Below are 27,513 nucleotides of genomic sequence, written 5' to 3'. Positions count from 1 at the left end.
CTACCACCCAATGATGACAATATCCGGTGGTCCGGGACGTCTATATCTGGTGGGAGCCAAACTGATGGGATAGTTAAGGAGCTGGGTGCGGAGTGTTAGACGGCAATAGCTACAACAAAGAGTGGCTAAATGTAATGAGAGGGCGTACTTACAAAAAGCAAAAACACAAACATACAACCAACCGAAGCACAAAACCAATTAAATAAGTTGTGTGCTTACACAATTATTAGGCATGCACCCGCGACTAAGGATAGATTTTAGGTTAACGAATAACACTAGTCAACACGATTTTTCCTCAAGGAACAAAACGAACTTTTTCTTAAAGATTTGGGGCTTAGAAATGGTTTGATGATATTTTTTTTTTTCTATGGCAGAACTTTTTTTTTAAGAATTTTTGAAAACTGGTATTTTTTTTTTTAAGCTTTTTTCAGAGGTAGCGCTTTTTTTTTTCACATACCTCTAGTATCTTACGTCTGGTTATAAAGAACTTTGCTATTTTGAAAAGATAATTAAAACAGCTAGAAGTTAAGCCCAAACACTTTGTGATTACAGCTTACCGTCTGGGAAATATAAAGCATTGAAATGCAAAAATGATGATTTTTGTGCGGTATTTTTTACGAAATTTTGACTTTAAAAACTGCGTACACAAACAGGAGAGTGGGCTCGCAGCAACAAAGAGAAGGCAAATACATTTGCCGTTCATCTAGAAAACGACTTCAAACCACACCCAGCAACAAATAGCTTTGTGCTCCCACCAACCAACAATCCCGAAGCTACTTCGCCTATTATATTCCAATCAGGAGAAGTCACATGGGTCATTAAAGACCAAATCTCAAAACAAAAGAAAGCTCTGGTCCACGAAGATTCGATAAATAAAATACCGTTAATAAAAAAAATAAAAGGTATTAGTGATTTAAGAAGAGGAAAGGAATTAGTGGTGGATATTATAAGGTAGTGCGAATTAAAGTTCGAGCATAAGACCCTAAACGGTTCATGAAAGAAATAATTTGATCTACAAAGTGCAAGGAACCAAGGAATAATTTTACTAGTAGATCTAATGGGAATCGTAAAGTTTATGCGGCTCAACAAGTCAGGGCTATCTACGTTACCCTTGATCAGGTTCTGCATAAAAATCTCACCAAGCATATTTCTACGACTAACTAAGGTTCGAAGGTTTATTAAAAGAAATCTACGAGGCTAAGATAGCAGTCTCACAATGTAGAGCAAAAAGCAAAACGTTTTTCTGAACGATTCTATACGGTCCCGGTGTACTTTGTACTGGGGGCACCATCCACAAGAGCCGTACTCTAAAATCGGACGAAGAGGCGAGATATAGAGAGTCTTCGTAATATGTATAGGGGGTCCCAAATTCCTTTGACCACCTCTTTATAGACCCAAGTACGCCCATGGCCTTATTTACCATGGTAGATATGTGTTCAGAAAACTTTATCTTGGGGTCTAATTTAACACCAAGATCATCAACCAAGGTAATTCTCTTAAGAGAACGACCGCAGAAACTGTAAGGAGCCAAAAAGGCGCTGGAGCGATGAAATGTCATTACTTTGCATTTCGAGGCATTTAGGTGTAACATATTCGCACAACACCATGACTGAAAGTTATTGAAATCGGATTTAAAGCTAGAGTGAAATGAAATGTTTTATTCTGGACACAGAGTTTAACATTATCCGCATACATGAGTTACTCGAGAGTTGGTTAATACTGATGGCAGGTCATTAATAAAGAGTGTGAAAAGTAGGGGGCCTAGATGGCTGCCCTGTGGTACTCCAGAAGTAACCTTAACAGGTGAACAGATAAGACATTTTTTGAAGAGGATTCTTCGAGAAGTAGAACGAAGATAGCTAGAAATCCATCTCAAAAGATTATGCGGAAACCCTAAAAGGTCAAGTCTTTGTGCTAGAAGGGAATGGCTACAGAATCGAATGCTTTACTGAAATCAGTGTAAATAACATCCGTCTGCAAGTTACCTTGGAAACTTTTAATGATAAAAGAGGTAAACTCTAACAAATTTGTGGTTGTTAATCGTCGCCTTATAAATCCCTGCTGAGCTGAAGATAAAAGTAATTTGTAGAGATGTTGCAAGGGCGGAATTAAACTTTTTTAAACATTTTTTAGGAATAGCGGATAACTTAGATATACCTCTTTAATTATTTGCATCAAACTTTCTTCCTTTCTTATGGAGAGGAATAATAAAAGATTCCTTCCAAATAGGGGAAAGCATAAGGAATTAATGGATAAGGTGAATAGTTTAAGCAGGGGTCCACACGAGGGTCGGCACAGTACCTGAGGTACCTGAGCTGGGAACTCCTTCAGGACCTGATGAAAACACCACCTTAACTAGTCCAAGATCATGAAGCAGTGAGCTTTCATTTAACAAGGCGCTGAAAATGCCGTCTGATCTTGGTATGGATACGGCTGACCAGAGTAGCTTTCATGAGAATAGGTTGTTTGGAAAAATTTGACAAAAAGATCGCCAATTGCCTGTGAAAATCGTATCCTGCATCGAGATAGGTAACTTTTATAACATTGAGCGTTAATAACGGAGAAATTTGACCGAGCTATTACATAGCGATAGAGGGAAGATGGAGAACCAACTTCTAGATATTTTTTATAAAGTCTTGATTTTAAGTTTTTTACACTGGATAACTCTTTGGTAAACCAAGGAGGCTTCCCAAATCTAACCGTAAAGAAAGTGGGACACAAGAATCAAAAAATGTGTCAAGTACATTGTAAAAAATTGTTGTGCCTTTTATAACGTCAGTGCATAAGCACAGAGCGGACTAATCAAAATCCCTAATGAGGTTATTAAGTTTTGTAAACTCGGCTTTTAAGAAAGCAGCGGACAGACAGCCTACCCATTCGATCCAACACAGTAGGCCCAATATCGACCATGTAAGGAACCATGGTTTTAGCCATGGCTCGTCACAAACAGCGAAGTGTCAGCGAATCCACGCCGGTCGGGAAGAATACTCAAACTGATATACACAGAGCCAACGTACCATGGCTCTAGCCACAAATAGCGGCGTGTCAGCACCTCCGGGAAATAAAATAGTCTTAAGCAACGCACGCAATTACTAAAATTAAGAACTCTCGATCAACAACTCCACCCATTCTTGTCCACACATCAATTTAAAATAACCCACCTCTTGCATTATTTCGCAATCAGCAAAGACAGCACTGAAATCACAGTCACCCACTTCGCAACCACTTGGCCTCAAATTATCGACCCAAATTCAGCTAACACCTTTCGGGATGCGGAGTTAACAAAACCCAATCCTAAACCCAATCCCGATCTGCAGTCTCAGCAAAACACGTCCTCAACCCCACTGACCCTCTAACAATTGTCAACGAAGCACCAAGCTTCGACCCACTTACCACGCCCAACAATTATTGTCAGTCACCACGGAAACTCACGGTCTCAGGTGCGATCGCCAGCTGCATAAAAGGGCCAAGATAGGCCGAAGAAGTAGGCAGTCCATCAGCCCGAACCCAAGAGGCTGCACTATGCAGTCACAAACCCAAGACACTGCACTAGGCAGTCCATCAGCCCGAACACAAGACACTGCACTAGGCAGTCACAAACGCAAGACACTGCACTAGGCAGTCCACCAGCCCACAGCAAAACTAGCAAGACCAGCAGGTCTCGAATTGTAAACAAGTAAAACGAATAAAGGCATTAATAATAACCAAAACAACAGAAGACATCGCGTCATCAATTTTCCCACCTTGCTTACTGCTCTTTCGGTCACTTCCAGGCCAGCCCCGAAACCTTAAGTTCCAGCAGATCTAAAAATTTCTTGTAGGGGACCCTGGACAGGCTGATGCATATCCCAGCCTGAAATAGGTATCTTACAACCAACACTTCGAATGTAGGAAAGTAGGAGTCTTCTGGTATAGTGAGCGGAAGAGCTCGTGTTAGCAACGCTATGGTCGGATCCGAGACAAAGCACAGATCAAGCAATCATCCCAAGGAATTTTTCACATGGTTGACTTGAGACAGGGATAGGTCTAGCAAGCCGTCGATAATGGGCACAAGATTATTAGATTCGTTTACCGAAGACCAAACAGTACCTGGCATCATATGGAAACAATTTTTAAAGCGGACTAGTGATGCTCGTATATTAAGATATCCGAGGAAGGTGAAATATACGGGCAAGTAATGAAAATGGAAAAGCCTGGGTGAATCAGTTTTACGCACAAGAATTCCAGGTCTTGTTGAACCTGGACTATGAAATGTTCTGATGTGAAGTTTGAGTCCACTGCAAAGCCCTCCTCCAAGTCGAGACGAACGGTCATTTCTAAAGATTGTATACCGACCTGCCAAAACTTCAAAACTAGGGATGTCAGGCTTTAATCATGACTCGGTAAACACAATGACGTGCGACGAAAATGCGAGACTCTCCAGAAAAAGAGTGCTGAGCTTACTACGCAAGTCTCTAGCATTCTGGTAGGTAATTAAAAGGGAGGAAGTTAGTTTTTTGGATGGGGTGAAGTAGAGCGGGAAGATGAGGGTGGAGATGAAACACTGGTCTGACTACTGGGAAGAGCCTTCTTAGCCTTGTACTTTTTCACAGCCAAGTGCTCCGGCCAAAATTTGGAAGAGCAAATGGTTTCAAACTTAGTTGGGCAGACGCTTATTTTAAAGAAAGCTATCTCCCTGACATAAGAGAAATTAAACTTCTCGACCTTTAATCCATCGGCTTTTATTTTGCTTTGAATAACAGCCGTTACATCGTTAGATGTAAGGTAATGCCAAGCCGTGATACAAAAACTTGCCGCTTTGGGTGGACTTCTACCACCCAATGATGACAATATCCGGTGGTCCGGGACGTCTATATCTGGTGGGAGCCAAACTGATGGGATAGTTAAGGAGCTGGGTGCGGAGTGATAGACGGCAATAGCTACAACAAAGAGTGGCTAAATGTAATGAGAGGGCGTACTTACAAAAAGCAAAAACACAAACATACAACCAACCGACGCACAAAACCAATTAAATAAGTAGTGTGCTTACACAATTATTAGGCATGCACCCGCGACTAAGGATAGATTTTAGGTTAACGAATAACACTAGTCAACACGATTTTTCCTCAAGGAACAAAACGAACTTTTTCTTAAAGATTTGGGGCTTAGAAATGGTTTGATGATATTTTTTTTTTTTCTATGGCAGAACTTTTTTTTAAAGAATTTTTGAAAACTGGTATTTTTTTTTTAAGCTTTTTTCAGAGGTAGCGCTTGTTTTTTTCACATAACTCTAGTATCTTACGTCTAGTTATAAAGAACTTTGCTATTTTGAAAAGATAATTAAAACAGCTAGAAGTTAAGCCCAAACACTTTGTGATTACAGCTTACCGTCTGGGAAATATAAAGCATTGAAATGCAAAAATGATGATTTTTGTGCGGTATTTTTTACGAAATTTTGACTTTAAAAACTCAGGAAAAGTCGAAAAAAAATTATATCCTTTGTCCTCTATTTTTTTGTGTATAGGTGCATTAATTTGGCGTCGTTCCAGGTATCGCTCATTAAAATCTATGGAGAGACTTTGGAGCTAAAATTCGTTAACCAAACCTAAAATATGGAAAAAATGAACAAAAAATACCTTTTGGAAGGTTGCGGGCCCAACTGCCAATTGGGAACAAAGCAAACGAACAAGGGTTGTACATTTGGTACCTGATCGCGTTCCTTTGTTCCCAATGGGCAGTTGGGCTCAAAATAGCAAAGTTCTTTACAACCAGACGTAAGATACTAGAGTTATGTGAAAAAAACAAGCGCTTCCTCTGAAAAAATCTTTAAAAAAAAATACCAGACTTCAAAAATTCTTCAAAAAAAAGTTCTGCCATAGAAAAAAACCATAATTCTTTAAAAAATTTTAAATCTTCATATCTATCAGAAAAAGTCGGTTTGGATCCTTGAGGAAAAAAAAAGTTCGATTTTGTCGAGTAGTGTAATTAGGGAGTTAATTTGAAAATAAAACACTGGCTGATTAAATTAAATTAAATTAAAATGCGGGACTACGAAAAAGAACGAACGATGATCATGTTACTCAAGTTAGCAAAAACGCATGTAGGCTGGCCTGTGTCACAGTGACGAAAAAAACTTTTCACTTAGGATAGTATAGTTGTATTATATGGTAAAATAAACTCCACTGAATATGTTTCGTATTCACGGAAATTCGATTACTATCTAAAATCATAAAAAAAATAGCATTGGGTAAGCTGGGCTGAGCTCTATGAGGCAGAGCTCATACAGGCAGAAGTCATACCGCTTAGTCAGGCGTTTGAAGATTAAGCAAAACTGTTTATGAAGGAATACTTTTTAAAATTTCCTCTTCAAAAATCTTTCTAGAGGATAATGATCCGAAACACTCAGGAGAGCAGGCTAGGAATTGGGTTATATCTTTTTGCTATGTCCAGGTCAGTCCCTAGATCTCAATCTTACCGAAAACTTATGGAGGAATGTCAAATAAATTGTAGAAGCTTCAAATCCTTCAACCAATAATAATAAAATAAATAAAAATAATAATACTCCTTCAATAATCCTATTGAAGCGTTGTCAGGCCGTAATGAAAATAAAGTTAATTGAAAACTAAATATATATTCTCAGGAAACATGAAGAGACTTAAAAATAAGGGATAAATTACGTTTCGTTGTTTTTTTCGATTTTCTAAAAAATCACTAATGTTTCTATAAACAGCAGATTTCATGGATAGTTTTCTAAATTCATGAAAAACAAGAAAATGGAATGCAAATGCATCGAAGTTTTTTCATACCCGTACTCAAAAAAGAGTTAGATAACAGATGTAGCAAACATATGTAAAATTTTTTTTTCTAAAATTCTTAAAAATCATGTGCTCAAAAATGGTATATACTGACTGAGTACGGGTATAGGAAGAGTCGCGGCCCCAGAAGCGACTCACACGTTCCTACTCGTTTGTTTTCTATTTTTTACATTCCTGTCCATTCAAAAAATAATTACATATTAAATTTTGAATACTGAATGGAAGTGTCTCAAAAACAGTCCTGAAAGTGGCGAGGTGCGGCACTACTATTTCCATGACCGTAGCTGTATATACTGACTGAGTACCAGGTATAAAGGTATAGCCGCGGTATATGCGATTTCAACGTTGCTTTTCGTTTTCTTAGTAAAAATCTAAATTCATTAATATACTTAAAGTAGATATAGTAAAAAAATATTAATTTTTATATATAACTTATAATTATATAATAGATATATAATATTGTACACTTACCTCCTCGCAGAGAGCAAGCATTCGTCGCGTACTATCCAAAGACTAAAACAAACAATAAACGTTAATATCAGTCACAAAAAAGATGAAAAAATGTTAAATGTTTATCTTGAAAGCCTTGTAGAAGCTTTGTGTTGCCACTCCGTGTGGCTAATAAACAACAACACCGCCAAATATAATCTTTATGCTCCAATTTCCATCCACTTGGTAATACATTTATTTATTCAAGCATTACACTACAGTTATAAAGTCAGATTTATTAAATTATGTTGTCGTGCCGCCGTTTTCTTTTTACTCTCCTCTTCGGTCTACTTTTCAGTGATCGGCGACGCGACTTCGTCCCAATATTTACTCGTTTTTTAGAAATATCGATAGCAGGCTGATAAGTTTAAGGGTAGGAGCATGAAATATAGGAATTGAAATTTAAAATTTGAATTCGAATCAGCAGCCGAATATTTAATGAACCAGCAAAACCTTGATAGCAGCGTATCAAATTTCTGGACTCAAACTGTATCTCTAGCAGAGTTGTCATGGGTTGGCACGTACCACCTACTTTTAGTTTACTATGTATTTTAAGCATTGTATTGAAAATTGTCTGCTGATTTGGCGATTTAAGTTAATATTCTTCAAATTCGAAGTTATAAATTAGGTTTTAACTAAATTTTATAGTATTTTATCACACCTTATAAAAATCTATATTACAGGCCGTCTATCTATTTTTCTATCTTGGGCCATCAGCCATTCGGGTGATACAGGTGGATTACACTAGTCAACACTAGAATTAGGCTGTGACCCAAAAAAACTTTTTCTTATAGATTTCGGGGCTTACAAAATTTTTAACGAACTATGGATTTTTTTATGGTGTAGTTTTTTTTAAAGGATATTTTTAAAATCTGATATTTTTTTATTTTTTTTCAGAGGTAGTGCTTTTATTTTTCACATAACTTCCGTATCTTATGTCTGGTTGCATAGAACTTTGCAGTTCTGAAAAGCTGACAAAGCAGCTATAAATCCGACCCAGACCCTTTGTATCTGCTTAACGCCTGAAAGATATTAAGCTTTCAAATTCAAATTTAATCATTTTTTGAGGTATTTTTTTTTTTTTGGAATTTTGACTTTAAAAACTCGGGTAAAGTCGAAAAAAAATAATTCTTGGCCAACATTTTTGGTTTTAGATATACGCATTAATTAAGCGTCGTTTAAGGTATTGCTCATTATAATCTATGGATAAACGGTCAACTTGAAGCCATTTGACCAAAACGACTCAAAACTAATTTTACCTGAAAAATACCGTTGCTGGTCCAATGCCAAAGGAACACGTTCAGGTACAAAAAATTCAACCCCTTGTCGTTTGCTTAGTTTCAACCTCAACCTTCCAAAAAGTATTTTTTGTCTATTTTTTCACTTATGAGGTTTGTTTAACGAATTTTATCTCCACCGTTTGTCCATAGATTAATGAGCAATACCTTATACGACGCCTAAATAATGCGTCAATCTAAAACTAACGAGAAGGAACGTGTGAGTCGTTTCTGGGGACACGACTCTACTTATACCCGTACTCAGTCAGTATATACAGCTTATGATTTTTTAGAATTTTAGAAAAAAAAAAAATTTTACATTTTTTTGCTACATCTGCTATCTACATCTACATATACAATGTCTATTCTACATCTAACATGTAGATTGTACATGTTCCATTTAGATTCTACATCTCCTCCGCTAGGGGTTGCTCGCGCACTGAACGCGGCAGTGTGCGAGCGAGAAGGAAAATTAGTTGCGTTGTCGTTTAGGGAGGGGGGGCAGGGGAAGCAACTGAAAATTAATTTCGTCATTCTGGCTATAATTATGATCCGATCTGATTCAGATTCGGCAGTCTGGTAGATATGGGCATTCAGTTTTATCGTATCTTTAAAATTGTGGCTGCCACAGATTTTCGTCCTTTGTGGGGGCGGAAGGGGGCGGGGCGAAATTTTGAAATACACTTGTAGCAGTGTGATATCACATGAGACTGGAAACCAAATTTGGTTGCCCTAGCTCTTATAGTCTCTGAGATCCAGGCGTCAAACAAGACGGACAGACGGACAGACGGACGGTCAGACGGACAGACGGACAGACGGACAGACAGACATGGCTCTATCGACTCGGCTATTGATGCTGATCAAGAATATATATACTTTATGGGGTCGGAAACGTTTCCTTCTCTGCGTTACACACATCCACTTTTACCACAAATCTAATATACCCCTTAACTCTTTTTTGAGTACGGGTATAAAAATGCATGCCAAGAAATAGTTAAGCTGCAGATACAAGGGGTCTGGGTCGGATTTATAGCTGCATTTGTCAGCTTTTCAGAACTGCAAAGTTCTATGCAACCAGATATAAGATACTTAAGTTATGTTAAAAAGAAGCACTACCTCTGAAAAACCAAAAAATACCAGATTTTTAAAATTAAAAAAAAAATTACATCATAAAAAAAAAAATAAAGTACTATAAAAATTTTTAAATCCCGAAATCTATCAGAAAAAATCATTTTGGTTCACAGCCTAAAAAAAAGTTCAATTTTGTCGAGTAGTGTTATCGTATGGCGGGCTGTCTCGCCATAACTGAACACTCGGACTGTGGTTAAGGATGTCCCGGGCTAGGGCTTGCCCTGATCCGATGCGGCCTTGCCCTGATCCGATGCGGCCTTGCTCCTGGTTCTAGTATACGGGGTATTACCAGCGAACCGTCACCCGCCGTAACTGTACACACCGGTGGAAGTGCGACTATACTCTCCTCGTGAGGGTTGCTGGTAACAGGTCCTGGTCCGATAAAGTCTTTGCAATAGATGCTGGCTAATTGTAGTCAGGTGAAGAGAATAAACTCTCAATGAAATTACCCCAATCCTCGGTGAAGCAGTATATTATGGATTCATGGCCGGGGGGTGCTCGATCGAGAGTATGCGAACTCAGGATACCTGACTAATCCCTTCCCGCCTACTCGTAGAACCAAATATTCCAAAATCTCTAAGGATTAAAAACACCTTAAAGGAGCGCGATGCCGGAGGGACGAGACATTTGAAATTGTTTGATGATATTATTTTTCTATAGCAGAACCTTTTTTTTGATTTAAAAAAACTGGTATTTTTTAAAGCTTTATTCAGAGGTAACGCTTCTATTTTCACAAACCTTAAGTATCTTACAATTTGCCAAGTTTCAACTTTCTAGCATTTACGTGGAGGTTAATGCAAAAAAAAAAGGTCAGCTGCAAATCAGCGGGCATCCCAAAGAAAATCAACTCTGTTGTCTCTGAGGGAGAGTACCGAAAATAAGCAGTCCCGGACAGCAAGCGGTTGTTTGTGAAGCAGCAACACTGACGATGCGCTTGTGGTGCCGTCTCTCATAAGTAGCTCTCACGCTCTCATCCCTACACACTACCAGCCCTCAACATAACCCCCACACTCACCTCACACCGGACCGGACTAAGGTTTCATTCGATCCGTGCCGAGAGTCAGCCTGGCTGAGAGCCCGGTATAAAAACTAGCCCAGTCGTTAACGGAGAGCTTACGGCACCGGGTTTTGATGTTGCCTTATCCGAGCAACGAGAATCTCTGCCCGGACGCCCCTTCTGCCCCTTCTTTGCAAATCGTGGATATATATAATTAAAGCTAAGAAAATACAAAACGAGTCTGGCACGCCCCAACTACCAAAAGAGAGCAATCTCAAACAGGGAAAGGCAGTGGCCAAAAGGCCTGGCCTAACCCAAAACACAGCAGGGAAATCCTTGTCAATGAAAAGCACTGGGGCAAACCCAAAGGGGTTTTGGAGTGGGGGTGAATCGGCTCCCAAAACTGATATCTTGGCAGAGTGGCTATGCAATCCTGGGGCTGCTCTGCTTGCTGGTGAAGTTGCGGGGCGCGAGTTGCCATCGACCAGCGCTTTAGCCAAAATATTTACATATTCCGAAAAAAGGAGCGCTGCAACATCCTCCATCGGCAGAACGCCACTAAGATGTTCAGCCCCAGTTGATCACTGTCTAAAAAAAGTCAAATGGGCATCGAATGTGCTCCCAAACTTCGGCAAGGAAGCGACGAAGAAATATGTAAGTCCATCAGTCGAAAAGGCAGCGCTCGCAAGAGACATCTGGGCCAGCCCCAAAACGCTCACGAGTCCTGCCCAACATCTCCTTTGCGCAGATTGCCAAGGAAAGGACGCTAATCTGCGTCCTGGACAAAGCCAGCGCAGAGGCGAAGATACCCAGAAGTCAATGGAAGTTGGTGGATGCGGCACTGGCCAACCGCTGCTTCGAGCTTCTGGAAAAAGACCCTAAGCCACCTCCAGTCTGTAAGAATATGGGATGAGTGCTCCGTGCAGATGTACAAAGCAGCTTTAGCGCAAGTTGGAGAAGACTACCCCGGGGCAAAGTTCGTCGCTGTGGACTAGAGCGAAGTGCCCAGAAGACCAAGGGCGAGAATCTGGGTGCCCGCCTCAATGAAGGAGCTGGAACGCAGACCGTCAAAGTCGAGGCGACACAGGGCCACAAACCAAGCGGTTGTCGTCCTCAACAAGGAGTCGCTGGCCCCGATTGAGTCAGACAAGAATGAGCTGAATTTCAGTTTCAGCACGAGTCGATTGCAGCGGCCGAGGCGCGTTCTGTAGACAAGCCAGTCGAACAGGACGTTACCTCGGAGATCGAAGCACCAGATGACGAGCTGGGACCAGAACAGGACGGCTACTTAACAGACTCGACTCTCATGCGAGAATTCGAGGCGAAGTGTCACGGAAACGTCACCAATGACTCGGACGCCGACACAACAGTGGTGGAGATTGTTTCTAAGGATTTATCTGAGACTTCTGCATATCAATCTCACCCTTTTCTAAGCAGCAGAGCAGCGGAGCGGAGATAGTGGTTAGATGGTAAGAGACAAGGTCTGTGGATTAGCAACGAAGGACTACAATCTGATTGTAGCCCAAAATGAAGGTAAAATTTGTACCTGCATTCTGGCAAGAAAGCACCTAAATATCTTTCTGCTCCACAATTTTAGAAATGGCGACAACACGGCGGCTAGCCTAGAGCTACAGGGGACACACCTTAACCTGGTGTCGTCCTACATGGCTCACGACGAGAGCGATTATACCAGTGACCTTGTTTGCAAGATAACCAGCGACAGCGAGAGGTCGGACGCAGGCCTTATAATAGGTTGCGATGCCAACGTTCACCACACCCAATGGTGGAGCTCGGATACAAATGTAAGGGGGGAGTCATTTCTCAGCTTAATCCTAAACTCCAGCGTGGAACTCGCTGGGGCAACGACCCCACATTTATTATAAAAACCCGCCAGGAGGTTATTTACCTCACTTTATTGTCTCACAAACTGTCAGACATATTAAAGAGTTGAAAAGTCCTAGTGAACAACTCCTTCTCTGATCATAGGTATATCGAGACAGTCCCATCTATCGAAAGCCCTAAACCTACTGACTATATTAACACCAGGAAAGCCAACTGGGATATAGTGCAAAAATGGAGGAACTACAAGAAAAAAACTAGAAGAGCAAAAAGGGCCTCTTGGCAAAAATTCTGCTCCGACATTGAGGAGACGTCGGAAGCCGCAAGGCTACATAAGATCCTCTTAAAAACTACCCCTTCGGTGGGATATCTCATGAGAATGGATAGTACGTGGACTATCTCTAGTGGGGACTCCCTACATATCCTACTCGATACCCACTTTCCTGGGTGTACAACCATCGAGCCGGCAGACCTCTCATTTGAAGGTACGGGAACCTTAATGGCGCACATCCTCACAAAAATGGAACATTAGCTGGGCAGTAAACAGCTTTAAATCCTTCAAATCGCATGGTCTCAACCGGTCTCGACCTGGTCATTCCGGCTCAACTACAAAAAGTCGGGGACATGGCCATCAACTGGCTGCAGTGTATCTTCAGGAAGATACTGGTAGTGGGAAAAATATCCCACGCTTGGCTTAAGGCTAAAATAGTCTTCATCCAGAAAGCAGAGAAAGAATCACACTCAACCCCAAAATACTTCAGACAAATCAATCTATAGTTCTTTTCTTCTCAAAACCTTTGTGTGACTAGTCGGGCTAAAGCTGAAAACAACCATAAATCCTCAGCTGGTGTCAGGCGCACAACATTTATTTATTTATTTATTGAAGACTAGCAACTATCTGCTAACATACATTATGATTAAAATTAAAGGAAAAAAAAAGTGGATATAGGAAATAATTAAAAATTAGTGGATTGTAAGAACAGGTATATCTTACTGGCTATAATTTAAAGGGATAATTCAGGGGATAGGGTGTGATAAAGATTATTATAATTAGAGTATAAGATTCGAAAAGGGTCGTGTTGAGCGTAATTAGACCTACAGAAGGGTAAACGAAACGGATGAAAGGTACGGGTAGGTCTAAGGGGAACAGAAAAGTCAAGCAGGCCAAGAAGTGCTTCTGAGTTACAAATTCTGCGATGGCGCAAAGAAGGGAGGTCTAAAAGATGTAGCCTCGATTGATAAGGTGGCAAGATTCTATCCGAGTACCAGTTAAAATTACGTAAGGCAAAAATTTAAAATTGTTTTGAACCGATTCGAGAATGGCTTGTTGCTCCTTATACTGTGGACTCCACACAAGAGGACAAGAGCAATATTACAGAACCGGACGAACTAAGGAGACGTGCAGCGTTTTGGTGACATACGGGTCGTCAAACTCTTTGGACAAACGCTTTATAAACGCTAGAACACCCTTAGCTTTATTTACAGTTGCAGCTATATGGTTATTAAAACACAGTATATGATCAAAAAGAACTCCAAGGTCATTTGAACTCGAAATTTGTTGGAGGGCATGATTTTCTAAAGCGTACGAGACAAAGTGTGGAGTGCGACGGTAAAAAGTCATAAGTTTGCATTTAGAAAGGTTCAGAAAGAGGAGATTTGTTGAACACCAAATTTGCAACTCGTTTAGGTCGAGTTGAAGGCGTTTGTGCAGGTACCAATCAGAGTAGGATGGATAGATTTTAACATCGTCAGCGTACATTAGTGTAGAGGAGTATGTTATAACTTGAGGAAGGTCATTCACAAATAAAATAAACAGAAGTGGACCTAAATGACTACCTTGTGGCACTCCTGATGTAACATTAACGACATTCGACAACACATTAGTAAACAAAACACGTTGTGTGCGGTTAGAAAGATATGACGAAATCCAGTTTAGAAGATTAGTGGGGAAACCAATTAAAGAAAGCTTGTGAATGATCACGGAGTCGAAAGCCTTGCTAAAATCCGTGAAAATTACGTCTGTTTACAGGGAGCTTTGAAATCCTCGGTTAATTGCAGAAGAGAACTCGAGAAGGTTTGTCAATGTTGATCGATGTTTAAAATATCCGTGTTGCGATGGAGATATCAGACTCCTGCATAGGTGTTGCAATTGCCTGGTAATAAGGAACTCAAGCAGCTTTGGAATGGCGGAAAGCTTAGCAATACCTCGGTAGTTCTGAATGTGAGATCTTGAACCCTTTTTGTGAAGCGGAATGATATAGGATTCGTTCCAAATCACTGGAAGACAGGACCGTTCCAATGATAGGTTGAAAAGATATGTCAAAGGTTTGCATAAGGACTGAGCACAGTGTTTTAAAATACAACTTGGTACCTTGTCTGGACCCGCCGAGAATGATATGTCAATCGTTGACAAACCTTGTAGAACATCACTTTCCTCAAAGAAAGGCGGAAAAATGCTGTTGGCATAAGGTAAATGGTAGGGATACGGAGTAGATGCATGGTAGATATGTGACGAGTACGTTGATTGGAAGAAGGTGGCAAATAAATTTGCAATACCAGCAGCAGAAGATTCAGATTTCTTTTGATAATGGAGGGATGGAGGAAATGCATTGGACTTACGTTTAGAATTAACGAACTGTTAATGTGCGTTTGTGTGTGTGTTTTGGTATGCATACGGTACATAAACCGTCTACAAATTTGTCGTCGCAACTAGAACTTGAACCAGTTGGACTGCGGAGAGGGTTTCCTACGTCGAGCAAATGAGGGTCTGAAGACACGGCGACAGCCTTTGTTGATTGCAGTTGTAGAGAATGAGTGAACAGGCAGTGATGGTACTGTTTCTGATACTGATTGTATTCAACAAACTTAATTTCTATTTATAGGTAACAAAGGGTACAGAAAGTGCTGATTCTAGTAAGAATATGGTAAAAGGGAATTGGAATCAATATTGAATTAATTTGGATTTAATATGATATTGTGTTATTGGGCAATTGTGATAGTCAGCAATTGCTCCAGTGTTTTTGCCCTCTGACGAGCGATCGTTGGCAGAAATTGCTGCAGAAGCGGTTATTGTTGACTCAGCTACAATGCTTTGTCGTTTGTTATTATGTCTCCCGTTACATGGGTCGACCTGACTTATTCGATAAGTGTATATTATGTAATATTAATTACTGCATAAATATGCGACTGAACATTCTCCCGGCCGTTGAACTGGTGTTCAACCATCGCCCAAATCGACTGAAAAGCGGCGTGGAATGGGGATCGGGGGTGATGATCCGCGTGGCTCTGCTTGGTTGATTGTTGACGGCCTTGGGTTCCATGATTGATACTTCTTCCGGAGAACGAACGCAATAATCAATAGCATTGATATTGCTAGGGCAGCATAAGTAGCGATTTGATGATGCTGCACTGTGTTGAGATGGTGTGGCAGCCTTTGTTGATTGATTGCCACTAATTGCAGGCGTAAATCTTCCAATTCTTGAAGACAGTCTGATGTCTGGTTCTATAATTGTGCAGTTGCTGGCGAAGGGGGTGTCGTTGGTAAGCGTATGTCCCCAAATCGAGTGTAGGTTGATTTGACTTCACTGATTGTTGTGCTGAAGGTACTGATGCTTATTTCTGTACTGCGAGCAGTGCATCCAGGTGACAGTGAGAGCAAGCCAGTTCCTTCTAGTTGTATGGTTGACGGAGACCCGTTGCAAGCTGCCTGAAGTCTCATTGTAGAGTGTGTTGCAAAAATCCATTTATTTGCTTGCTGAGTTTTGGACCACACCATGTCCGCGTTCGTGTGGGTCACTTCACATAACGGTGCTGTTTTATTGTTAAACAACTGAAACTCACAGCGATTGTCGACATTGAAGACTGTTTGATGATCAAAGCAGATGTATTCTGCGTTGAGTAGTTTAATGCAGCGTCGAAATTCTTCTGGAGTAAATCCCATGAATTGATCTCGGTGAGTGTTTACAGTGATTATGGTCGTTTTGAGATTGAACAAGCTCCAACTTGTTGAGTCCCAGACCGGAATCGGCATGATACTGAAAACTTCGAGCTGAACTGTTGAAACTAACGGTAGTGTCACCTTGAAAAGTGTTCCTTCGGCTCGCATTAGCCTGTATAATTGTATCACATTTTGTGTTGTGACAGGCAGCATTTGATCAGCTGGCAAGTGATCCCGGATTTGGTCTAGTTGCTCTCTTAATTGCTCAGGAGATACTAGCGTTGGGCTTATTGTCCGATGGTGAATGCCGATTAATACATCAGATATGTCAGACGTTGAAGACTCGTTGTCAGCAGAGTTAGTTGTGCTGTGAGCCCTAGGTATGACTGAATTAGATGATCGCCGTGATATGTATGTTCCTTTTTCTCGGCTGATGGTTGCCACTTGTTGTTCCAATACCATTAGGCGGTTGTCGATGGCTGACTTATCTTTCCTGATTACGTTCATAGTCGAGTCGATAATTAACTTTTGATTTCGTAGTAGATGTAGCAGAAAGTCTTCGTTGGTTTGTACCTTTTCGATTACTTTGGCCATTTTCTCAGCATATGTAGAGTCAAGTACACCGAACAGCTGGTGTGCCACGTTTCCTACTATATCCAGCGGTGATCTGCGCTGTCGAGAGGCCTTCATTAGAATATTTCCTGTTTGTAGTTCTTTGTACAAATGTTAAAAGTGTTGAAATATAAAGTTGCACGCTGGAACATTTTTTAGTTCAGGGCACATGTGTCTTAGTTCGGACATTCCGTTGCATATCCTTCCAATATGGATCCAAGTCGTAGTATACAATCATGGCCCATTCGGAAGTAGTCATTCTTGAGGTTCCAAGTTTCTCATAGAATATTCCAGGATTGTTTGCAAATTGCGTCAAATATTGATCGTGAAAATGGTAATGGCAGCATGAGAAGTAACACTAACAACGTGGATGTTAGTGTAGGTAATGATAAACTTTTTCGCTGTGTTGGTGGCTCCTCTGTTTCCGCAATGTCTTGAATAGCATTTTTGGAGCGTTTTGTTGCTACCTCCTCTGAGAATAATGGGGCGAGACGACTGATGGGGCTTTTGTATACATCGGACGGTGTTTTGACATCAACCACTCTTACATTTTTGTCTTGCCCAGGATAAGTTTTGATGATGCGACCCATTGGCCACTTCATTACTGGAAGGTTGTCTTCCTTCACCAAAACTAATAATCCTTCGGTCACGTTTGGAGCGGTGGTTTTCCATTTATGGCGAGTTTGTAGTTCGTGGAGGTATTCCGTAGACCATTGTTTCCAAAATGCATGTTTTAAGCGTGAAACCAATTCCCAGCGCTTAACCAGAGTTTTATCTTGACGATCGGTGTTGACGTCAGGTGCTGCGGTCAAAGGTTCACCGATCAGGAAATGCCCTGGAGTAAGCGCACTTGTATCCGTTGGATCATTTGACATTGGAGTTATGGGTCGGGAGTTGAGAATTGCTTCAATTTCGATTATGACTGTGTTCAGCTCCTCAAACGTCAAGGATGCTGTTTCTGTGGTTGTAACTAGCAGCCTTTTCGCTGATTTTACCGCAGCTTCCCAGAGGCCGCCAAACGATGGGGCCCGAGGAGGAATGAATTTAAAATCCACTTGTTTTTTATTGCAATGATTTGTGATCAGAGCATGTGCCTTTTCGCTAAATATTGCTTCTTTCAATTCCTTTAGCTTGTTATTTGCGCCGACGAAATTTGTTGCGTTGTCGCAATGAATAGTCTGACACTTCCCGCGTCTGCTAAGGAATCGCCGGAGTGCTGCCAAGAATGCATCTGTGGTTAAGTCACTTACTAACTCCAGATGTACAGCCTTTGTGGAGAAGCAGCAGAATACGGCAATGTATGCCTTATCTGGCCGTTTTCCTCGGATTTTATGGTGGATCATAATTGGTCCACAGTAGTCAACGCCTGCATTAAGGAATGGGCGTGCTTGCGTGACTCTTTGTGCTGGAAGATTGCCCATGATTTGGTGCATCAGCTTTGGTCTGGCTCTGGTGCATCTAATACAGCTATGTATGATGCTTCTAGCCATCGTCTTGTCGTTGATAATCCAATATTGTTGTCTTGCGATTGCCCTTAATGCTTGGGCACCGCAATGCAGATTTTCCTCATGAAGCTCTCGCATTGTCATTTTGACTATTGGGTCGTTGTACGGTAGCAGGATTGGATGTTTTGCGTTGAACGGAATTTGAGCTTCTTCGAGTCTTCCGCCAACTCGGATGAGCTCATCATCTCCTAGTAAGGGAGATAACGAAATGATCGAACTCTTTTTATACACTGTTTTATAGCGTTTTAATTGTTTTAAATCCGCTGTGAACTCAACTTGTTGAATCGTTCGTAGGATCATAGTGCGAGCACGCCTTAGTTCTCCTGCGCAAAGTGTCGTTGTAGGTGTAGGTTGTAGTTTTGTAGCAGAAGCGAAACATGTTCGCTACAATACGTTGTAGTTTGTTGAACGAGTTGCTATGTCTGCATGTGTATAACTCTTCTCCGAGAGAGCTAGATGCGATTGGCAAGCTGACATGCTTAGCCTTTCTCTCGAGATTACTGGGCTCAATGATGGGTGGTTTTGTCCATTTATCTCCTGATCCGTGCAAGAATAATGGTCCGTATAGCCAGAGACTATGATCCCTTAGCTTGCTTGCTAGGATTCCTCTTGAAAGGACATCTGCTGCGTTGTTGGCTGATGAAACATGACGCCATTGTAATTGGTTAGTCAATGCCTGGATTTTGGCGATTCGATTTGCCACGAATGTGTGGTATGTGGACGCCGATGCGTTAATCCAGGACAGTACAACGGTGGAATCAGTCCAGAAGCTTCCTGATACTGAGTCAAGATTCATATGGGGATCCCTTCTAACTCGATTGGTTAGTTCGGCACCTAAAACTGCAGCGCACAGTTCAAGACGTGGTAGGGATTGTTTGGCGGTGGGTGCTACTCGAGATTTTGAGCATAATAGTCGTACAGAGACCTGATTGTTTTTGTAGGTGGCTCGTACGTACACTGCCGCGTCATAGGCTCGTTCCGATGCGTCTACAAAGGTATGTAGATCCTGGGTGACTGGCACTTTTCCATCAAATATGTGCCGGGGAATCTCTATTGAGTTTAATGATTGTAGGTCCTCCCGGTACTCTTTCCATTTGTTTTGGAGTTGTAATGGCAGTTCATCGTCCCAATCGAGTTTAATCTCCCACAGCTGTTGCATAAATATTTTTGCCTTGACTATCACCGGGGCAAAGAGACCCAGTGGGTCAAAGATTTGGGCCAATTCTGAGCACACGATCCTTTTGGTGATGCGTGTTGCTTGGCTTTTTGTGGTTCGTCCTCGCAGTTGGTCTTGTTTTGGCATCCAAATGAGACCCAGCGTTTTCACGCTGTATTGCTCTAATGTTTCACCTAGTTTGACGTCGTTGACAATGTCCTCTTTAGGGATTTCTTGCAAGAGCTGGTCGTTGTTGGAGCACCATTTGCGAAGTTTAAGGCCGAATGGTAGAAATATTTTATTAAGTTCTTGTTGAACTTGTATCGCTTCCTGAATGGTATCCGCGCCAGTAAGACAGTCGTCCACATAGAAATCGTTCTTCAATGCAGCAGATCCAATAGGTAATCTGTTATGGCTCCGAGTTGCCAAATGATCCAGAAATTTCGTTGCCAGAAATGGAGCAGATGTGGTCCCATATGTGACTGTTTTTAAGCGATAGTACCTGATATCTTCAGATGGTTTGTTTCCACAGACTATCATCTGATGAAACTGATCCTCTGAATTTATCCACACTTTTCGGTACATTTTCTCGATGTCCGCTGTAAATACGTACTTATGTATACAAAAACGTAGTAGAATGGACATAAGTTCACTCTGAACTGTGGGTCCGGCATGCAGAATGTCGTTTAGAGACTTTCCACTTGTTGATTTACATGATGCATCAAACACGACCCGTAACTTTTTGCTGGTGCACCAAATGTTAATGTGTGTTTGTGTGTGTGTTTTGGTATGCATACGGTACATAAACCGTCTACAAATTTGTCGTCGCAACTAGAACTTGAACCAGTTGGACTGCGGAGAGGGTTTCCTACAGCCTCTGTTGATTGCAGTTGTAGAGAATGAGTGAACAGGCAGTGATGGTACTGTTTCTGATACTGATTTTATTCAACAAACTTAATTTCTATTTATAGGTAACAAAGGGTACAGAAAGTGCTGAGTCTAGTAAGAATATGGTAAAAGGGAATTGGAATCAATATTGAATTAATTTGGATTTAATATGATATTGTGTTATTGGGCAATTGTGATAGTCAGCAATTGCACCAGTACTTTTGCCCTCTGACGAGCGATCGTTGGCAGAAATTGCTGCAGAAGCGGTTATTGTTGACTCAGCTACAATGCTTTGTCGTTTGTTATTATGTCTCCCGTTACATGGGTCGACCTGACTTATTCGATAAGTGTATATTATGTTATATTAATTACTGCATAAATATGCGACTCAACACGAACGAATAGAATTTTTTTGGATCACTACGAAAATGTTTACTACATCGGGAAAGGTATTGATTATAACAAAGACTATTAACAGTGAGGAATTGAGAACGAGCGGAGGAATATTGGGCGAAGACAATCATAGATCCAGTATTCTGATACTTTTTATAGAGCCTAGTATTTCTATTCTTTAAATAAGACAAATTCTTGGAGAACCAAGGAGGTTTTGACGACAAAGATTTGATGACAGGAACCTATATATTAAGGGCGTCGTTAATAGTTTCATAGAACGAGTTGACTGTTTCGTCAATGTTCGGGAACACGTGGAGAAAAGACCAGTCAATGTGCGAGAGGTGAAGATTTAGCTCAGCAAAATTAGTTTTCCGAAAACACTGTATGCGGCTGGGTGCCATGGGATTGGCAGCGCAACTGGATCGGACACACTCAAGGGATATGGCTAAAGTTGGATGGTAGGGGTCTTCAGGAAATGACACTGGACTTACTCTGGAGACCGTAGCAAGAGCAGCATCACAAACAAACATAAGGTCAAGTAGTCTATCTCTACTATTTCGTATGGAATTAATTTGAACTAGGAAGACATCGGTAAGCCCGTCAACAAAATCGTTGTGGTAATTTGGTAGCAACAGGTTAGACTCATCACTAGGCAGCCAAGAAAGAAGTGGTAAGTTAAAATCACCCATGCCTACTGGAAAGTAAAATTCACGGAAACGACACTCCATGAAGTAATCTCGGCGGTGAGGAAAGAATACTAATTAAAAGCTTTCCTCGACATCGAGGGAGCTTTTAAATGGTCGTACCAAAGGCCATAGCCCTGACTGGCCTGTGGGTGGATTGTCGCTTGGTGATTGCTCCCATGCAGGACGGTAACATCATGGATGGGATCGTTTACTACGTTGCGTACCAACAGATGCAGCCGGCAAGGTGATGTCCTGTCTCCCCCTCATTGGAACATAGCAGTCAACAAGATTCTGTGTGACCTGGAAGAGGGTGGCTGCAAAGTAGTGGCATATGCAGACGACGTCGGCATTATCTTCTCGGGAAAATACCCTCCACAAAATAACCGCAAAGCTCGCATGACTATCAGAATGTATTAAAAAGCCCTCTACACCTGCAAAAAGGCCTTTGGTTTAAAATGGGGCATGAACCAAAGCATAGTCCAATGGAAATATCTAGCAATATTTAGCCGAATACTACTCTACGGAGTCACATTGTGGTGGATTGCCCTTTCAGGAAGGACAATAACCAAACAACTGGGGAAGGTACAGCGAACTGCCGCCCTATTCATCAGTGGAGCTCTCTGCACCACCCCAAATGATGCGCTAAATTCTATATTAGGTCTTCAGAGTCTTGACCTAGCCGGTAAGGAGCAGGCAGAAATTGCAGCAATTCGTCTAAGAGTCGGACCAATGGGTGTCACAGCACACTGGTCACTCATCCATCTTAAATGGAAACAATATTGTCCCCACAAAACGGACTACTACGTTCCGAGGGAGTACATAGATAGATGCTCCTTTTGAAATAATCATCCCTCACAGAAACAACTGGCTCGAGGGACCACCTGGTCCAGACGGAGCTATACAAATGTTCACTGATGGGTCGAAACTGGACAATAAGGATGAAGGGGGAATCTACACCGAACAGCTAAACATAAGAAACTCTTTCAGGCTCCCAGATCACTGCAGTGTCTTCCAAACCGAAGTCATAGCAATCAAGGAACCTTCATGAAGTTGCCACTACGGCAACTCACTTAAACATCTACAGTGACAGCCAAGCTGCGATCAAATCGCTAAATGAAATAAATCTCCTAACGAGATGGCTCATCAGTTTTTTACCAGCCTAATATGGGTCCCGGGCCAACAGGATATTGAAGACAACTGCATAGCAGATGAGCTGACCAGAACTGGTACTACAACTTCCCTTTTCCAAGATAAGGAGGACATTCGTATGCCAATGGGCACTTGTAAGCAAATAATAAAGGAGCACTTTAAGCTAATAATAAAAAATAGGTGGCAAACAGTGCCACAATGTCGCATAACTCGCCAAACATGACCTAGTATCCCAAAGAAGCGGACCGCTGAGCTCTGCAAGCCCAGCAGAAAAAGGTGCAGCTCAGTCATACGCTCCCTCACAGCACATTAGCTAATAGGCACCCATGCCAACAAGATGGGTGCCCCCTACAACGACTTCTGTCGTAGTTGTAAAGATGAGGACGAGGAAGGAATGGGGAAAGTACAATGGGCTGAAACCGGCCTAATTCTATCGGGTTCCTGGAGGTTCCAAGAACCGCCTCAACCTAACCTAACCTATCTTGATTCGTTCAGAAGTTATTAATTTAGCAAGCTGGTCCAGACAAGGTACCAAGTTGTATTTTAAAACACTGTGCGCAGTCCTTATACAACCCTTGACATATCTTTTCAAACTATCATTCGAACGGTCTTGTCTTCCAGTGATTTGGAACGAGTCATACATCATTCCGCTTTCAAAAAGGGTTCAAGATCTCACATTGAGAACAACCGATGTATTGCAAAGCTTTCCGCCATTCCATGCCTGTTACCAGGCAATTGCAACACCTATGCAGTGGTCTGATATCTCCATCGCAACACGGCTTTTTTAAACATCGATCAATATCGACAAACCTTCTCGAGTTCTCTTCTGCAATTAACAGAGGATTTCAAAGCTCACTGCTAACAGACGTAATTTTCACGGATTTTAGCAAGGCTTTTGACGCTCAACACGACCCTTTTCGAATTTGATGCTCTAATTATAATAATCTTTATTATACCCTAACCCCTGCATTATCCCTTAAAATTATATCCAGTAAGATATACCTGTACCCACAATCCTCTAGTTATTAATTATTTCTTATATCCCCTTTTTTCCTTTAATTTTAATCAACTATGATTAACTATGCTATTATATTAGCAGATAGTTGCTGATCTTCTTTCAATAAATAAATAAAATGAAAATAAAATAAAGCATTCTCTGGTACATTCTCACAGATGCTTGCGAGTGTATGACAAACACTCTCAAAAAGCTGTCAAAATGGGCTAGGTTAAAACGGAAATAGTACTTCTCAGTAAGAAGTACAAGATTCCGATAATGGTTCCCCCAAATCTCTGCTGGGAAACGATATCTTTTAGCAACAACAGCATGATAGAAAGCTCGATTGGAAATTGAGCATAGAGGAAAGAATTAAGAATACCCCATAAATTTCATGGGGAAAAAGATGGCAACACTCAGAATGAGAGAAGCAGAAGTATTGAAACCTAGTTTGGACACTGTGTAATCTTGGCGAGACTCCCACAAATACCAGAGAGGGGAGATTATTTTTTCCAGGTATCCTTAACACCTATGGTCGACTGGGAGAGGGTCGATCCTGGACCAGCAGGTGCGCTTTATATAAACACTGATGGCCCAAAAGTAGTCGTACACGTACCCGAAGAAATCTATTGTGAACTAGCCAGACAGGAAACTATTAAACTTCTTCTTTCGAAGAGGGCACAATTAGCGATGCCGTTGTCCACGCGCAGGATTCTCATGCACTAGAAAACAGAAGCCTGCAGAATCTTACTACTAGAAACGCTCTCCAGAGCTATACAGGTTCATCCAAATCTGTTATAACTGTCAAATTGGCATACACACACCGCCACACTGTCATTCCATCACAATGGCTTATGGAGAAGCCAAGTCCGGGGATCTTTTCGAAATTCATACACGATACCAGATTGGATGGACCTTAAACCAGTTTATGCTTAAGCTCATACCGCTCTCTCCCACCGCCTTAAAATAACCTAACCCAACCTTATCCAGAATTAAATTCACCTTTTCAAATTTCATTTTTCTAGATCAAATCTATAATTTAAAAAAAGTGTGTTTAAGCTATTGGCTTTTATAATTCTATTGATCATAAGACAAACAGGCTGACATTCCCTCACAATGACTTATGTAGAGGCCAATTTGGATCAATATGAATTGCCAACAAATTAATTTAAAAATTGCACACAGCTCTACGAATTTAATATGGAACTGTACTCTTTTAGTTTATATTCTAAAAGCCACCTTTCCCAAGTAATTCACAATTCATTGTAATAAAATGAAGTTTCAGTAATTTTCAGAATCTTCATTTTCTTTTTCGTCATCATTATAATAATCATCCTTATAATATAAGGATATGTTGGTCAATATACACACCTCATCAGCTACTCCTTGTGCTGAAATCTGCAACTCCTCTAGCTCTGTTTTGGGGACCTGAGGTCCGGCAATTTCTTCCGAAGGATCCGCAGGCATTCTAAAAAATATTATTAAGCTTTAATAGACGTTGAAAAATATTTTTGTATGTATTAAAAATTTACGGGACTCTTTTAACTTTTAGTTCTGTTTATAGTGTCAATATTCAAACCTAAATAGTGCGTAAGAAATTGAGCGCAAAGTTTTCCAGTCAACTTTAATCGTTGCTAAATGGCGTATGTATGTATTATCGAGAATATAATTATGAATATATGAATTGTTTCGGATTTTATGAAACATGTGACCTTGTTTTTGATTCGGCGCACTAGCACGCAAGTTGTTTTTAAATGCAATCAATATTACTACTCATACAAAATATTTTCTCTGATTGTTTACTATATGTACATAAAAATGGATGTACACATATGATATGAACAGTGATTTTACAGAGAAATACTCTGATTGTGTAATAATTTGTTTTATGATTTAGTATAAGATTTTGTACATGTAATGTGCATATACATTCTATATGTACATACCTGATTTTTTAATATGTTTCAAAGATATTATTTGATAATATTAAATGTTCACTCCTTTCTCCTAAGAAGTAACAAAATACGGCTGAATGCAACTACCGGACATAAAACTTAATTCTTAGATGCCTCGGTTTCCTTGCTTCACTTAAAGAGCTTTTACGTGCGCAGGTCTAGTACGCAATTCATAAAATAATTTTTTCAAGCTTTTGAGAAAGTTTTAAGGTAAGGTTCAACAAACACCATGACGCACATATCTTAGGGATATTTCCTGTTCAAAATTGTAAGTCGATATAAAAGAAAATTATAAATACTAGACAAAAGACAAAAAAGCTGGAATCAGACAAACGTTTTCTGATAGACCTAGGATTGCAAACATTTTTTAATGAATTTTGTTTTTTATACCCGATACTCAAAGAGTATATACCCGATGGATCTGTGTAACACCAAGAAGAAAGCGTTTCCAGAAGGAGTGCTTTTAATCAGTCTGTCCAAGATGAATTGAGTAATAAGGTGACGTCGTCGACTGTAGACCATCCACTTTTTCAACTCGCTCTCTAGGCTCTCATATCCAACTCTTTGTTTGTTGTTTTTTGCATATATTCTTATAAGCGGTCCTCGAAAGAGGTCAGATGTGGTGAAGATATTACCTTTGAGTAATTTCACCTTGAGTCTGTCTGTCCGTCCGTCCTTTCGTGCGTCCCGATGAGCGCCTAGATCTCAGAGACTATAAAAGCTGGAGCAACCAAGTTTTGTATCTAGATTCCTGTGATATCACACTGTTACAAGTGTATATAAATTTCGCCCGGTCCCTTCTACCCCTTCAAAAGACGAAACTCTATAGCATCAACAATTTTTAAAATACAAGGAAACCGAAGACTCATTCTTACTCATTCTCTCTCACAATCTAAACACACTCTTCCACGTTCAGTGTGTGAACACTTTTTTTACAATGTTGTATAAGGCCATGGGCGTGTTTTAGTTTAAAAAGAGGTGATCAAATGAATTTTATTACCCCTATATAACTAAGACTCTCTATATATAATTTGTTCGTCCGATTTTATAATACGGCTCTTGTGTATGGTGCCCCCAGTACAACGTACACCAGGACCGTTGTATGCACGACTTGATCAAGGGTGACGTAGATAGGCCCGATTTGTTCAGCTGCATAAACTTCACGATTCCTATTATATCCACTAGAACTTTATTCCGTTGTTCCTTCCTTCCTTTTCTGATAGATATGGAACTTTAAAAGTTTTTATAGAATTATGTTGTTTTTTTGGCAGAACTGTTTTTTGAATAATTTTTGAAGTCTGGTATTTTTTTTTAAAGATTTTTTCAGAGGTAGCGCTTTATTTTTTCACATAACTCTAGTATCTTACGTCTGGTTGCTATTTTGAAAAGATAATTAAAACATCTAGAAGTAAAGCTCAAACACTTTGTGATTTCAGCTTACCGTCTGGGAAATATAAAGCATTGAAATGCAAAAATTATGATTTTTGTGCTGTATTTTTTACGAAAGTTTTAAAAACTCAGGAAAAGTCGAAAAAAAATGATATCGTGTGTCCTCTATTTTTTTGTGTATTGCTCATTAAAATCTATCGAGACACTTTGGAGCTAAAATTCGTTAACCAAACCTAAAAAATGAACAAAAAATACCTTTTGGAAGGTTGCGTGCCCAACTGCCAATTGGGAACAAAGCAAACGAAAAAGGGTTGTACATTTG

At 40.5% G+C, this 27,513-nt stretch overlaps 1 protein-coding gene across 4 annotated transcripts in view; it reads right to left on the bottom strand.

Annotated features, from left to right (window-relative positions):
• LOC111077553 (synaptosomal-associated protein 25) overlaps positions 1-25,926 on the bottom strand; it is a 182,815-nt gene extending 156,889 nt beyond the window's left edge. The window contains exons 1-3 of one of the 4 annotated variants that reach the window (XM_041595337.1): positions 25,794-25,926; positions 25,219-25,315; positions 7,266-7,307 (exon numbers count right to left, since the gene is read on the bottom strand). In XM_041595337.1, coding sequence (XP_041451271.1) covers positions 7,266-7,307; positions 25,219-25,314 — 138 coding nt within the window. In that variant the 5' untranslated portion in view covers position 25,315; positions 25,794-25,926. Of the gene's footprint in view, positions 1-7,265; positions 7,308-25,218; positions 25,316-25,379; positions 25,400-25,426; positions 25,451-25,793 lie in introns of those variants that run through there. The other 3 variants (XM_041595335.1, XM_041595334.1, XM_041595338.1) reach the window with 3 other exon arrangements.
• Between the last annotated feature and the right edge of the window lie 1,587 nt (positions 25,927-27,513).

This window comes from Drosophila obscura, unplaced genomic scaffold (assembly GCF_018151105.1).
Source record: "Drosophila obscura isolate BZ-5 IFL unplaced genomic scaffold, ASM1815110v1 contig_5, whole genome shotgun sequence".
Classification (NCBI taxonomy): domain Eukaryota; kingdom Metazoa; phylum Arthropoda; class Insecta; order Diptera; family Drosophilidae; genus Drosophila; species Drosophila obscura.
This window is presented reverse-complemented; position numbering and strand designations above follow the sequence as displayed.